Source organism: Hyla sarda, chromosome 5, assembly GCF_029499605.1.
Source record: "Hyla sarda isolate aHylSar1 chromosome 5, aHylSar1.hap1, whole genome shotgun sequence".
Lineage (NCBI taxonomy): Eukaryota > Metazoa > Chordata > Amphibia > Anura > Hylidae > Hyla > Hyla sarda.
This window is the reverse complement of record NC_079193.1, coordinates 249,990,760-250,003,544: the sequence shown is the minus strand read 5'-3', so window position 1 is coordinate 250,003,544 and position 12,785 is coordinate 249,990,760. Positions and strand designations below refer to the sequence as shown.

Genomic DNA, 12,785 nt, shown 5'->3' with positions numbered 1-12,785 from the left:
TTTTGCACTTTAGTTTTTTCCTCCTTACGTGTAAAAAATCATAATTAATTACATTTTGGACCTAAAAATCCATATGATGGCATATTGTTTGCGCCACCAATTCTACTTTGTAATGACATCAGTCATTTTACCCAAAAATCTACAGCAAAATGGAAAAAAATAATAATTGTGTGACAAAAAAAAAATGCAATTTTGAAAAATTTTCGGTAAAAATTACACCTTATTTTTATTCTGTAGGTCCATGCGTTTAAAAGGATACCCTACTTATAAAGGTTTGATTTTTTTGTAGTTCTGAAAAGAATTATAAACTACATGCAGGAAAATGTATATGATTAAAATTCTCATCTTCTGACCCCTATAACTTTTTTTTTTTTCCACGTATGGGGCAGTCTAAGGGCTCATTTTTTGCACCGTGATCTGATGTTTTTAGCGGTACCATTTTTGTATTGGACTTATTGATTGCTTTTTATTCATTTTTTCAGGATATAAAAAGTGACCAAAAATATGCTATTTTGGACTTTGGATTTTTTTTGCACGTACGCCATTGACTGTGCGGTTTAATTAACAATATATTTTAATAACTCAGACATTTCCGCACGCGGCGATACCACATGTTTATTTTTATTTACACAGTTTTTTTTTTATGGGAAAAGGGGGGTTATTCAAACCTTTATTAGGGGAAAAACTTATTTTTCCACTTTTTTTTGCAATGTTATAGCTCCCATAGGGGGCTATAACACTGCACACACTGATCTTTTACATTGATCAATGGTTTCTCATAGGAAACCATTGATCAATGGTTCTGCCGGTTGACTGCTCATGCCTGGATCTCAGGCACTGAGCAGGCATTCAGCGATCGGACACCAGGAAGCAGCTAATGGGACTCTCCTCGTGTCCTACAGCTGTTGGGGACACCGCAATTTCACTGCGGCAGTCCTGAACAGCCCTCTGAGCTAACCGGCATTAGTTTAGTTTCACTTTAGACATGGCGATCAACTTTGAACGTCGCGTCTAAAGGTTTAATAGCGCGCGGCACAGTGATCAGTGCCACGCGCTATTAGCCACGGGTCCCAGCCGTTGTTAGAGGCCGGGCCCAACCCGCTATGAAGCGGGGCCACACTGTGTTATAGAACGGGAGCGGACTAAGGATGTACAGGTACGCCCTGGGTCTTTAAGTGATTAAGATCTCTCCACAGGTGTTCAATTGGATTTAGATCTGGACTCATTGCTGGCCACTTCAGAAATCTCCAGCTCCATTTCTTGGTGCTTTTTCACATATGTTTGGGGTCACTGTCCTGCTGGAAGACCCAAGATCTCGGACGCAAACCCAGCTTTTTGACCCAAAATCCGTTGGTAATGCTCAGATTTCATGGTGCCTTGCACACATTCAAAGCACCCAGTGCCAGAGGCAGCAAAACAACCCCAAAACATCATTGAACATCCCCCATATTTCACTGTAGGTACTGTGTTCTTTTCTTTGTAGGCCTCATTCTGTTTTCGGCAAACAGTAGAATGATGTGCTTTACCAAAAAGCTCTATCTTGGTCTCATCTGTCCACAGGATGTTTTCCCAGAAGGATTTTGGCTTACTCAAGTTCATTTTTGCAAAATGTAGTCTTGCTTTTTTATGTCTCTGTGTCAGCAGTGTGGTCCACCTGGGTCTCCTGCCATAGCGTTTAATTTCATTTAAATGTCTACGGATAGTTCTCACTGACACTGATAATCCCTGAGCCTACAGGACAGCTTGAATATCTTTGGAACTTGTTTGGAGCTGCTTATCCACCAACCGTACAATCCTGCGTTGACACCTTTCATAAATTTTTATCTTCCAACCACGCCCAGGGAGATTAGCTACAGTGCCACAGGTTGCAAACTTGTTGATAATGTTGCGCACTGTGGACAAAGGCAAGTCTAGATCTCTGGAGATGGACTTGTAGCCTTGAGATTGAGGACTTGAGAACCAAAATTGTGGAAAAATATCAACAGACAGTCCTCTTCTCCTCTTTCTGTTGTTCATGCACACACAGACACACAATGCAAAGACTAAGTGAACTTCTCTCATTTTTAGCTGCTTTCAGGTGTGATTTTTATATTGCCCACACCTGTTACTTGCCCCTGGTGAGTTTAACCCCTTAAGGACACATGACGTACTGGAACGTCATGTGTCCACTCCCGATCTATAACGCGGGGCCACGGCGTGGCCCCGCGTCATAGCGGTTCGGGCCCGGCCTCTAACAACGGCCGGGACCCGTGGCTAATAGCGCGCGGCATTGATCGCTGTGCCGCGCGCTATTAACCCTTTAGACGCGGCGTTCAAAGTTGAACGCCGCGTCTAAAGTGAAACCGAAAGCATGCCGGCTAGCTCAGTGGGCTGTTCGGGATAGCCGCGGTGAAATCGCGGCATCCCGAACAGCTGACAGGACAGCGGGAGGGCACCTACCTGCCTCCTCGCTGTCCGATCGCCGAATGACTGCTCAGTGCCTGAGATCCAGGCATGAGCAGTCATGCGGCAGAATCATCGATCACTGGTTTCTTATGAGAAACCAGTGATCAATGTAAAAGATCAGTGTGTGCAGTGTTATAGGTCCCTATGGGACCTATAACACTGCAAAAAAAAAGTGCAAAAAAAAAGTGAATAAACATCATTTAACCCCTTCCCTATTAAAAGTTTGAATCACCCCCCTTTTCCCATAAAAGAAAAAACACAGTGTAAATAAAAATAAAAATAAACATAAATGGTATCGCCGCGTGCGGAACTGTCTGAATTATAAAAATATATCGTTAATTAAACCGCACGGTCAATGGCGTGCGCGCAAAAAAATTCCAAAGTCCAAAATAGTGCATTTTTGGTCACTTTTTATATCATGAAAAAATGAATAAAAAGCGATCAATAAGTCCTATCAATGCAAAAATGATACCATTAAAAACTTCAGATCACGGCGCAAAAAATGAGCCCTCATACCGCCCCATACACGGAAAAATAAAAAAGTTATAGGGGTCAGAAGATGACAATTTTAAACGTATACATTTTTCTGCATGAAGTTATGATTTTTTCCAGAAGTGCGACAAATTCAAACCTGTATAAGTAGGGTATCATTTTAATCATATGGACCTACAGAATAAAGGTAAGGTGTCATTTTTACCGAAAAATGTACTACGTAGAAACGGAAGCCCCCAAAAGTTACAAAATGGCGTTTTTTTTTTCAATTTTGTCTCACAATGATTTTTTTTCCCGTTTCACCGTAGATTTTTGGGCACAATGACTGACGTCATTACAAAGTAGAATTGGTGGTGCAAAAAATAAGCCATCATATGGATTTTTAGGTGCAAAATTGAAAGAGTTATGATTTTTTAAAGGCAAGGAGCAAAAAACGAAAATGCAAAAACGGAAAAACCCCCGGTCCTTAAGGGGTTAAAGGAGCATCTCATGCTTGAAACAATCGTATTTTTCCACAATTTTGAAAGGGTGCCAATCATTTTGTCCAGCCCATTTTTGGAGTTTGGTGTGACATTATGTTCAATTTGTTTATTTCCTCCTTTTTTTTGGTTTAGTTCCAACACACACAAAGGGAGTAAACATATGTATAGCAAAACATGTGTTACTGCAATCCTTTTCTGTGAGAAATACTTTTTTCAGGGGTGCCAACATTTATGACCATGACTGTATATCAACAAAAAAAGAAGCAAAACCACAGGACTAAACCTGAGTCACACCCCCTGAGCCTCATATTCACACCAACTGATCCTGAAATTAAATTGTTATCCGGACTATTTTGGGCAAAGCGTAGATAGCCAACCATATAGTAAAAAAACCCTACAGAAACAGACTTGATTTTATTTAAGCTGACAGGTCCTCTAACTTGTGGTTGATAGATCTGTATTTCTATTAAGTACCCTGGTGGACATTTATCTTTGACTTTACACCACTTCAATGTTCTAAATGTCCCTGCAAATTTTGCACAATTAAATTTTTTGCACATTTTTTTGCGCAATTTTAAGTAGAACATCTTTCAAAGTTGTCTACTGTTTGGTGCCCCATACACCACTTTTTGCAGTGGGGCTGTATTTATTATTTGCGTAAATTAAATTTTGAAGTTTTTTTTTTTATGCACAGCCTACGTTTTTTGCGCAAACCTACACCACCTAATAGGACACGTACAAAAGTGTGTCAGATGCCAGAGCACAAAGCTTAAACCAATCTCTGCAGCTCACTGGTTTCTATAATTGCACAAAATTTATCAAGTCCTGTGCAACTTTTTGGTAAATTCTGAGTAACTGTGCAAACAATACACCAAGCAAACGGGTAAAATCTCTACTACCTCACATAATGCCCCGCCCCCCCGACCCGCCGCGTCGCACCCCCCACCGCCCCGGCCCCATTGCCTCCCCCATCCCCGGTTTTATAATTACCTGTTCCCGGAGCCCACGCTACTTCTTGCTCCTGCTGCGTCCTGCGTTACGCTGTGCGCAATGACGAGTGACGTGACGTGTGCGACGTGACGTCACCGTCAGTGCGCACAGTGACAGTTCAGGAGGACGCCACCGGAGCCAGATGTGGAGTGGACCCAGGGAACAGGTAATTATAAAACCGGGGATGGGGGAGGCAATGGGGCCGGTGCGGGTCGGGGGTGCGGTGCGGTGGGTCGGTGGCGGTGATAGGGGGAGAGAAGCGGGTGGTGGCGGCGGCCTATGGCACCGCAAAAGCCACTGCAGTACATTGATTTAAAGCGACCGCTTTAAATCAATGATCTGCAGCGGTGTCGCGGGGGGGGATAAATAGCCGATAACTTATGTTATCGGCTATCGGCCCTAACCTCCACCGATTATCGGTATCGGCCCTAAAAAAACAATATCGGTCGATCCCTACCTCACACCAACATTGCTAAATGTCTCCCTCTGAGTGGTCTTCTACAGTAAACTGGATAGGGTTTTGTTTGGTTCATGAACCCCTCAATACACTCTGGAACTCACATGACCATTTAAGCCACATAGCAGCCAGTAGCACATCATAATATTGGGATTTTGATGTGTTCTGGAGATAACTAGCAGGGTATATTAAACTATGCAAATCACAATGAAAAGTGAAAACAATAAACCAGAAAGCAGTAGCTAGCCCACTCCAAATAGACTGAAAATATTTGAAAACCAAAATTATTTTTATCTTCTTTAGGCTGCATTCACACCTTGTTTTCAGCCTACGGTTGCCGGATCCAGCTGGGGAGGGAAAACTGGGTGCTCCCGTACCTTAGCCGGATCAGTGCTGAAATCCATTTTCAATCCGGAGTCAAATGGTGACTACGGTCTGCTCATTTTTGTCCCGTATGTGGTTTCCTGACCGGACCTAAAACCATAGTACACTACGGTTTTAGGTCTAGTCACAAAACCGGATAGGGGTCAAAAATGAGCCGACCGGAGTCACCGTTGACTCCAGTTGGTTCATTAGAGTAAATGGATTTCAGCGCCGTTCCGGCTGGGGTACAGGAGAACACGGTTTTCCCCTCCCCCAAGCTGGATCCGGCAACTGTAGGCTGAAAACGAGGTGTGGATGCAGCCTTACAGGGGAAAAGGAGTATCAAACAGAGAATGATGCTTATTAGAAGCTAATAGTAACTGAATGTTCTTACCGTGCATGTTCAACTGAACTGTTCTTATCATCAATAACTGCGACAGCCACAAGCTTTCCTGAGGAAAGAGAACACCTATTAAAAGGCAAGTTACCACACAACATATGTGTTGCAGATTTCACACAAGGAAATCTGTAACTTGTAATCTGAGAGTTTCTCTGTGGAAAATCTGCACCCGATGCTGTGGACTTGATGTTGAGGATTTCTTGCATATTTTATGCTGTGTCCAATGATTGAAAGAAGAATAAAGTGATTGTTAAAGCTCAATGATTGAGGTTTCCTTGCATAAAATCTGCAATGTATATATGCTTTGTGTGAACACACCCTAAAAGGGGTTTTCTGGGTCATTTCCCAATGTGTTTAGGATTGTGGAAAACTTTCTAAAATAACCTGGAAACCCCCATTATGGTACATTTTAAGAAAATAAATAAACAATGTTCATGGTTTACTTTTAGCATGAATATGGATCCTAAAATTGCTTTCCTTTAAAGTGGGGATCCCATCAGCCTTGCAGATGTGCCCAAAAAGTTTACAGGAGTTACCTTCTTTTAAAGAGATGCTTTACAAATGTTTTAGGGGGAAAAAAGTACTTAATGTTAAATGTTATTGACATCTATGCACTGATTTTTGGTTTTAATCCTTCATTTGCCTTCTAAATTAAAGTGTCCCTATATGCTTTAGTGTCCCTAAAGTGGTTGGGGTCAAGGTGTTTAGACCCCCACCGATTAGAGTTCTTCTCGACTTAGTGCATCTCCCTCTGGCTTGTTGGGATATCTGCCTCACTGCAGGAGACAGGTTTCATAGTCTGTCTCCTGCAGTGAGATGGAAAAAAGTACAAAGCCAGGGAGTGAAGTGCTTATCACTGGTTTATCTAACAATCAATAGGGGTCTGAATATACTGGATCCAAGGGCATAGTGCTCCTGGCTGTATTAGCTCTCTTTGCTCTACGCCCCCCTTATCTCTGTGTTAGAGAGAGCAGCAGGGTGTACACAAAGTGAGAGGAAAGAGGATCACACCACACAGGGCTATCTGCAGGAGGAGATGGTAAATCACATAAGCTGTGTAAATAGACAGGCAAAAAACCCAAGGCAAACACTGCACGTGTCGAAGGGGGTGAATTACTCAATCGTAGGCATCAGTGTCAACTCAAAGAAGAGAGGATCCCCCTCCCCATGGGCTGCAGAATGACAAATAGGATAGGAATAGAGTTGTGCTTATACATGTGAGCTACTTAAAGCAGCAGCATCCTGAATTCACAAAATTCACATGTGGCTTATCTTATAGGGAGCAGCCTATTTGCCCATGTAATGCACAATCCTCATCAGTATTCCTGAAGTGCCATCTCTTTCATCCTTGTTCCACTGCAGCTTAACAAATCATCACTGCAGTTGGGTCATGTGATCACCAGCCTGACAACCAGAAAATTACATAGCTTAAAGGTGTACTGTGGCACAGGAAAACTTATCCCCTATCTCATACACTGCTCTCTACACTAGGAAACCATATTATAGAAGATTAAGGAATCAATATGGCAGAAAACGCATGCCTGCCCCATCAGCTTACACAGATATACACAACAGCCTCTATTTTAGAGATTATCATGCATATGACTATGTATCACCTTTTACTGATTGTAACCTCTCTAAAAGTATCTGGCCATCCAGCATTGTCACTATTCTTGAAAGTACTTTGAAGGTTGTTTGAAAGACTTATTAATAAAAAAGTTAAAATGCAAATGTCATTTGTTTATCAAAGTTTTCAGTTTGGACACATACTAGTCCTGCTGTGTCCATACATCATCACCTATGTCATGGACACACTTCCTTGATTGACAGCTGTGAGCGCAGGGCTCACAGCTGGAGGAAAAATCCTCCCTCTGTCAGCTTGTGTCCATCTACTGTCAGTGAGGAAAGTTTTGCTAATGCTAGGGGAGATGTGAGCAGACAGCATACTGAGGGAAAGGGCGGAGACCTGCACAGTGAGGCCACGCCCCCTCCCTTTGAGAGGAATTCAGACTAGTGTGCTAAATTAAAGTGAAATAAAAAAATTAATAAAGGTGCTAGACACATACAAATTAGATGTACATGGTCAGGATTTGGTACCGAGTCATATATTGAAAAAATAATTTGTTGGATCTGACGGGTACGCTTTAACAAATGCTAAACACACACACATTTAAGTTATGAGTAGCTTGCTTTTTTAAAAAGGCTGGGTTTATTACCTGTGTCACCCAGCTCGTACAATGTAAATCCATCGACATGAAGGTAACCTTCGAATCTCTCCTTATTAACCCAGCTTGATAAATCACCATCTTCATATTCTACATAGAAATGAAAAAATAAAAAATAAATTGCTAGGTTAATGAAAAAAACTAAGAACTGTGTTTAATTCAAAGGAACATTTGTCATTTTTTATTCTCTTTAGGAATACTTGGATGTTTTTCTACAAATATATGTACAGTATATCAATGTGACATGAAATGCTATACAACTATAAACTATATGAACTATGTATAGTTTAAGTGTTAACATTTCTATTGTTAAAAAAATTCGGATTCTGTGATATAGTGTACATAAAAATTAATAGGATTGTCAAGACCAAATAGCATATTAATAACCCAGAAAGGAGGACAACTGCACAAATTTGCAATTTAGAAAAAGATCTAAAATGGATCAGTGGAATGTAGATTTCTCCATAATCTCTTATTACCCTCAGAACAAAGTGACTGTAGTTCATGAACAGATTCTAAGATAGCAGTCAACCAGTGTGCCACCTAACAAGTTTGACTTTGGGACACTCCTAAAGATGTAATCTAAGTGATCCCCTAGTTTTTACCCTTTAAGCAATTAATATGAATCTGCACTTCCACATCCAGACCTCTAGGAGTGACCCGGGTATAGGAGGTAGCTGATGTGAAGCACCGAAGAGTCAGGCAGTAGTGGCATTAGGGAACAAGCCAAGGTCTGGGCTGGTAGAGTTTGCTCATGGTCAAAGTTCAACCAACAGGTCAAGGTGGGCAGCACAGGTTTTCAGAACCAAGTAGAGGTCAAACATGAATATAGAAGAACTGGCACAGGTGAATCAGGAAACAAGCCAGGGTCACACACAGTAATGGAACTGTATACACAGGAACATCTTTGCAGAAATTAGCATGCCTGAACTTTTTTGATAATGCAAGTTGGGAATGGCAGAGCTGACAGATATACCTGCAGATAGAAGAGGAATGGTGGAGAAAGGACCTATATGTGCCCTCCAAATTGCAAAACGGGGGTGAGCATACAGCCTTCTGGCTGAGCCATAAACAGCAGCAACAGAAGCAGCATGGTAATGGATAGAGCATGGCCCAGACTGAGAAGAGAAAAGGTAACCCGACAAATTGGCCTGCCAAGAAGTGCAGTACGTTGACTGGAGCAGACCAATGGCATTAAAATAGCTTTCACGTTCCTTATAGTATGAAATAACAAAACTGACTTTGCAAACTTTCTCGCTGTGTATGATCAGCTTATTCTATACGCTATAGCAAAAACTCTCATATTTACATATAAGGATGTTCCAGCAATTATTTAGGGTTAAAAGGAGTATTTTTATTTTTATTTTTTAATCAACAGAATGTTAAACAGATTTGTAAACTACTTCTATTAAAAAATCTTAATCCTTCCAGGACATATGAGCTGTGGTATGCTCCACAGGAAGTTCTTTTCTTTTTAAATTTATTTCTGTCCGACCTGTGCTCTGAACTCTCTGTTGACACCTCTGTCAGTCTCAGGAACTGTCCGGAGCAGGAGCAAATCCCCATAGCAAACCGGATCTTGACAGTTCCTAAGGCAGACAGAGGTGTCAGCAGAGAGCGCTGTGGTGAGACAGAAAAGAACAACTCAACTTCCTCTGGAGCATACAGCAGCTGATAAATCCTGGAAGGATTAAGAATTTTTAATAGAAGTAGTTTACACAACTGTTTAACGTTCTGGCACCAGTTGATTAAAAAAAAAAGTTTTTTCACCCGAGTACCCCTTTAAAGGGGTGCTCCAGGGAATTTAGGAAAAATTAAAATGCACCAAAGCCACCACAATACCCGTTGTGTGTCCCCTGTAGTTTCTCTGCTGGCAAGATCCTCACATAGGGAGGAGAGGGGGAGGGGAGGTGTGGCTGTGAAACCAGAGCCCTAGACAAGACAGAAACCACTTTGTGTTTGTCTTCCAGGAGGGTGGGGGCTACATTTAGTGAGGGCTTTGCACAAAGACTAGATGAATTAGCTGAGTAAGGGAAACTGCTCTATATAGCGAATCATTTATTTAGACAAATAAATAGGTTGGTGAGAGGAAAAGGATGGGCTATGGGTTTAGTTCCCCAGAGTACCCCTTTAAGTCATAAAAAAAGAACTAAAATACTCAAAAACATCTTTATTTATTTATTTAGTATAAAGGCCACCCGTAGAAATACATGCCCTTAGGTATCTTGGTATGCTATAAATGAGTAATGTTTTGCCACCTTAAATGTAAATTTACTTAAGCACGCAAATGAGAAAGATTAGCTGTTGCCAGCTTACTTTGTAATAACCAAAACATGATATCCCAGTTGTGCACAATGGGAGACAACTTTGGAGATGCTGCAAGCCATGGTAGCATTCAGGTCACACAGGCTGCTCATAGTAGCACAAGCAACATAAGTCTGATGTTTTTGGGTAAAAAACTTCTCCTGGGACACTTTGGAGAAATGGTCATACCACTGGTTCCTTGACCAAATCAATATAACACTGAGCTGCAAGTTTACCTGGAATAAATACAAGAGGTGTCCAGCTACTGTTTATTATGTCACCACATACCATAATCCCAGGTGTAGGATTGATGTTATGTTCCCCCGTAAAGGCCTCCTCATGGCACTGCCATGTGGTCTCCAGATTATTATTCAGCTATCATTGCATCCGAGACAAAAAGCAGAACTTACTGATTGAGAAAAGACGTTCATTCCAGCCTCCATTACCATCTTGCTTTGCACGGTGATAGCCTTTAAGCAGTGGTTTAAGCAGCTGTGTCTGGCTCAAGATCCAAAGTTGTGCAAGCACCTATTGATGATTTTTGTACATTGTTTCATGCACTAGACTTGGTATGTGATGTCCAAATTCACTCACAATACAGAAATGATCACTATGCACCATTTTTCTAATATGACCATCTGTCCATGTAGATATTTGCCTCTGTGCACCACCTGCTGTCATAGTTCAACAAGCGTCTCTCAACCACTGGGACACACAGCGTTGAACAGGGCTGGCACCTTGGTCTACTCGCAGTGATAAAGCAAGGTCTCTCCATTTAAGGAATCTGTCCCTCTCAGTCTGCAACAAATGGTGATAACTGGCAAGTCGACAAACAGGAGACATCACACAATCTTACTGTACTGACTTGATCTGATATCTGAGGTTTCAGGTGGTTGAAAAAAAATTTGGATCTGGCTTCTGTAACAATGAAGGCGCCCTCATATTCCACAGATTGGTGCTTTAACAAATGATAAATTTGTAGATCTTTGTGACACCTGCAACTTCGTCAACTTAACTTTTTTGCTGTTGAAATTTCAATATTAAGGAGTGTACAAAAACCTCCCCATTTTACATACTGTAGTGTCCTCAAAGATATATGGGATATCTAAGTGTTCAACAGAAACTGATATAAAACGTAAAGCAAACAAAGATCTCACCATCATAAACAAAATACGTTGAGTCTTTGAACACCAAGACAGCAGGGACCTCATTCAGGGTGACATACTAAAAGAAAATGACAAGTGACTTAATCCAGGAATACACTTTTTATGGCTTGCAAATCCCTAAGTATTATACCACATCCTTACTTCATGAGAATACTTAAGTCTGAATATTTAAAAAAATATTTAAAGTAAAAATACTGAAGACATCAACATGTCTGACATGGGTACATGCTAGACATATCCTTCCATAGATCAGTGAACAGACTCGCTGTAATCTATAGAAAACTTTGTGTTCAACAGTCTCTAAATCCCTTCAATGAGAACCAAATCGGTGATTGAACAGAACAGAAAAACGCAAACATAACCCACAGCAAGTTTTAGCCAGCATGACGGTCATGTGGTCCAGGGCAGGTCTAGAAAAGAGCCAATAAACGACTAGTAAGTATAGTACCATGTGCACCATGGAGCTGGGTGACACGATAACATTTTTGCTGGGGGTGCTTAAGGGGAGAAAGAAGCAGAAGGCAATTTTAAACCTGAGATAGACATAACTCTTATTTTTCCAACCACTGAGTCATATGAGGCTTGTTTTTTGCTACACATTTTATGGTAAAATGAAAGGTGTCATTGGAAACATTTAGGGGTTTAGATAAGAATTGCTCTATTCTGAACTGTTGCTGTATGAAGGCTAATTTTATTGTGCCATGATCTGTTTTATACAGTACAATTTTTTCTCAGAGGAAACTTTTTGATCACTTTTTATAAATTTTTATATATATTATGTGACCAAAATCAGCAATTTTGTTTAACCCCTTGGGGACTCAGGATTTTTCAGTTTTTGCACTTTCGTTTTTTCCTCCTCACCTTTTAAAAATCATAACCCTTTCAATTTTGCACCTACAGACTCATATGAGGGCTATTTTTTGCTTCACCAAATCTACTTTGTAATGACATCAGTCATTTTACCCAAAAATCTATGGCGAAAACAAAAAAAATAAAAATAAAATCAATTTGTGACAAAATTGAAGAAAAAAACCCACCATTCTGTAATTTTGGGGGCTTGCGTTTCTACGCAGTACATTTTTCAGTAAAAATTACACCTTCTCTTTATTCTGTAGGTCCATACGATTTAAATGATACCCTACTTATATAGGTTTGATTTGGAAAACTTCTGGAAAAAATTCATAACTACATACACAAAAATTAATACGTTTAAAAATGACATCTTCTGACCCCTATAACTTTTTTATTTTTCTGCATGCGGGGATGTACGAGAGCTGATTTTTTGCTCCGTGATCTGAAGTTATTGGTACCATTTTTGTTTTGATCGCTTCTTATTCATTTTTTATGGTATAAAAAGTGACCATAAATATGCTATTTTGGACTTTGGAATTTTTTTTACATGTACGCCATTGATCATGCTGTTTAATTAACTATATATTTTTATAGTTCGGACATTTACGC

At 40.6% G+C, this 12,785-nt stretch overlaps 1 protein-coding gene across 3 annotated transcripts in view; it reads right to left on the bottom strand.

Moving 5' to 3' along the window:
* Positions 1–12,785, bottom strand: part of TMX3 (thioredoxin related transmembrane protein 3) — a 72,437-nt gene that overhangs the window by 21,978 nt on the left and 37,674 nt on the right. For all 3 annotated transcript variants that reach the window (XM_056521477.1, XM_056521480.1, XM_056521478.1), the window contains 3 exons: positions 11,316–11,382; positions 7,846–7,944; positions 5,624–5,681 (listed from right to left, as the gene is read on the bottom strand). In XM_056521477.1, the coding sequence (XP_056377452.1) occupies positions 5,624–5,681; positions 7,846–7,944; positions 11,316–11,382 (224 nt within the window). The remainder of the gene's footprint in view (positions 1–5,623; positions 5,682–7,845; positions 7,945–11,315; positions 11,383–12,785) is intronic.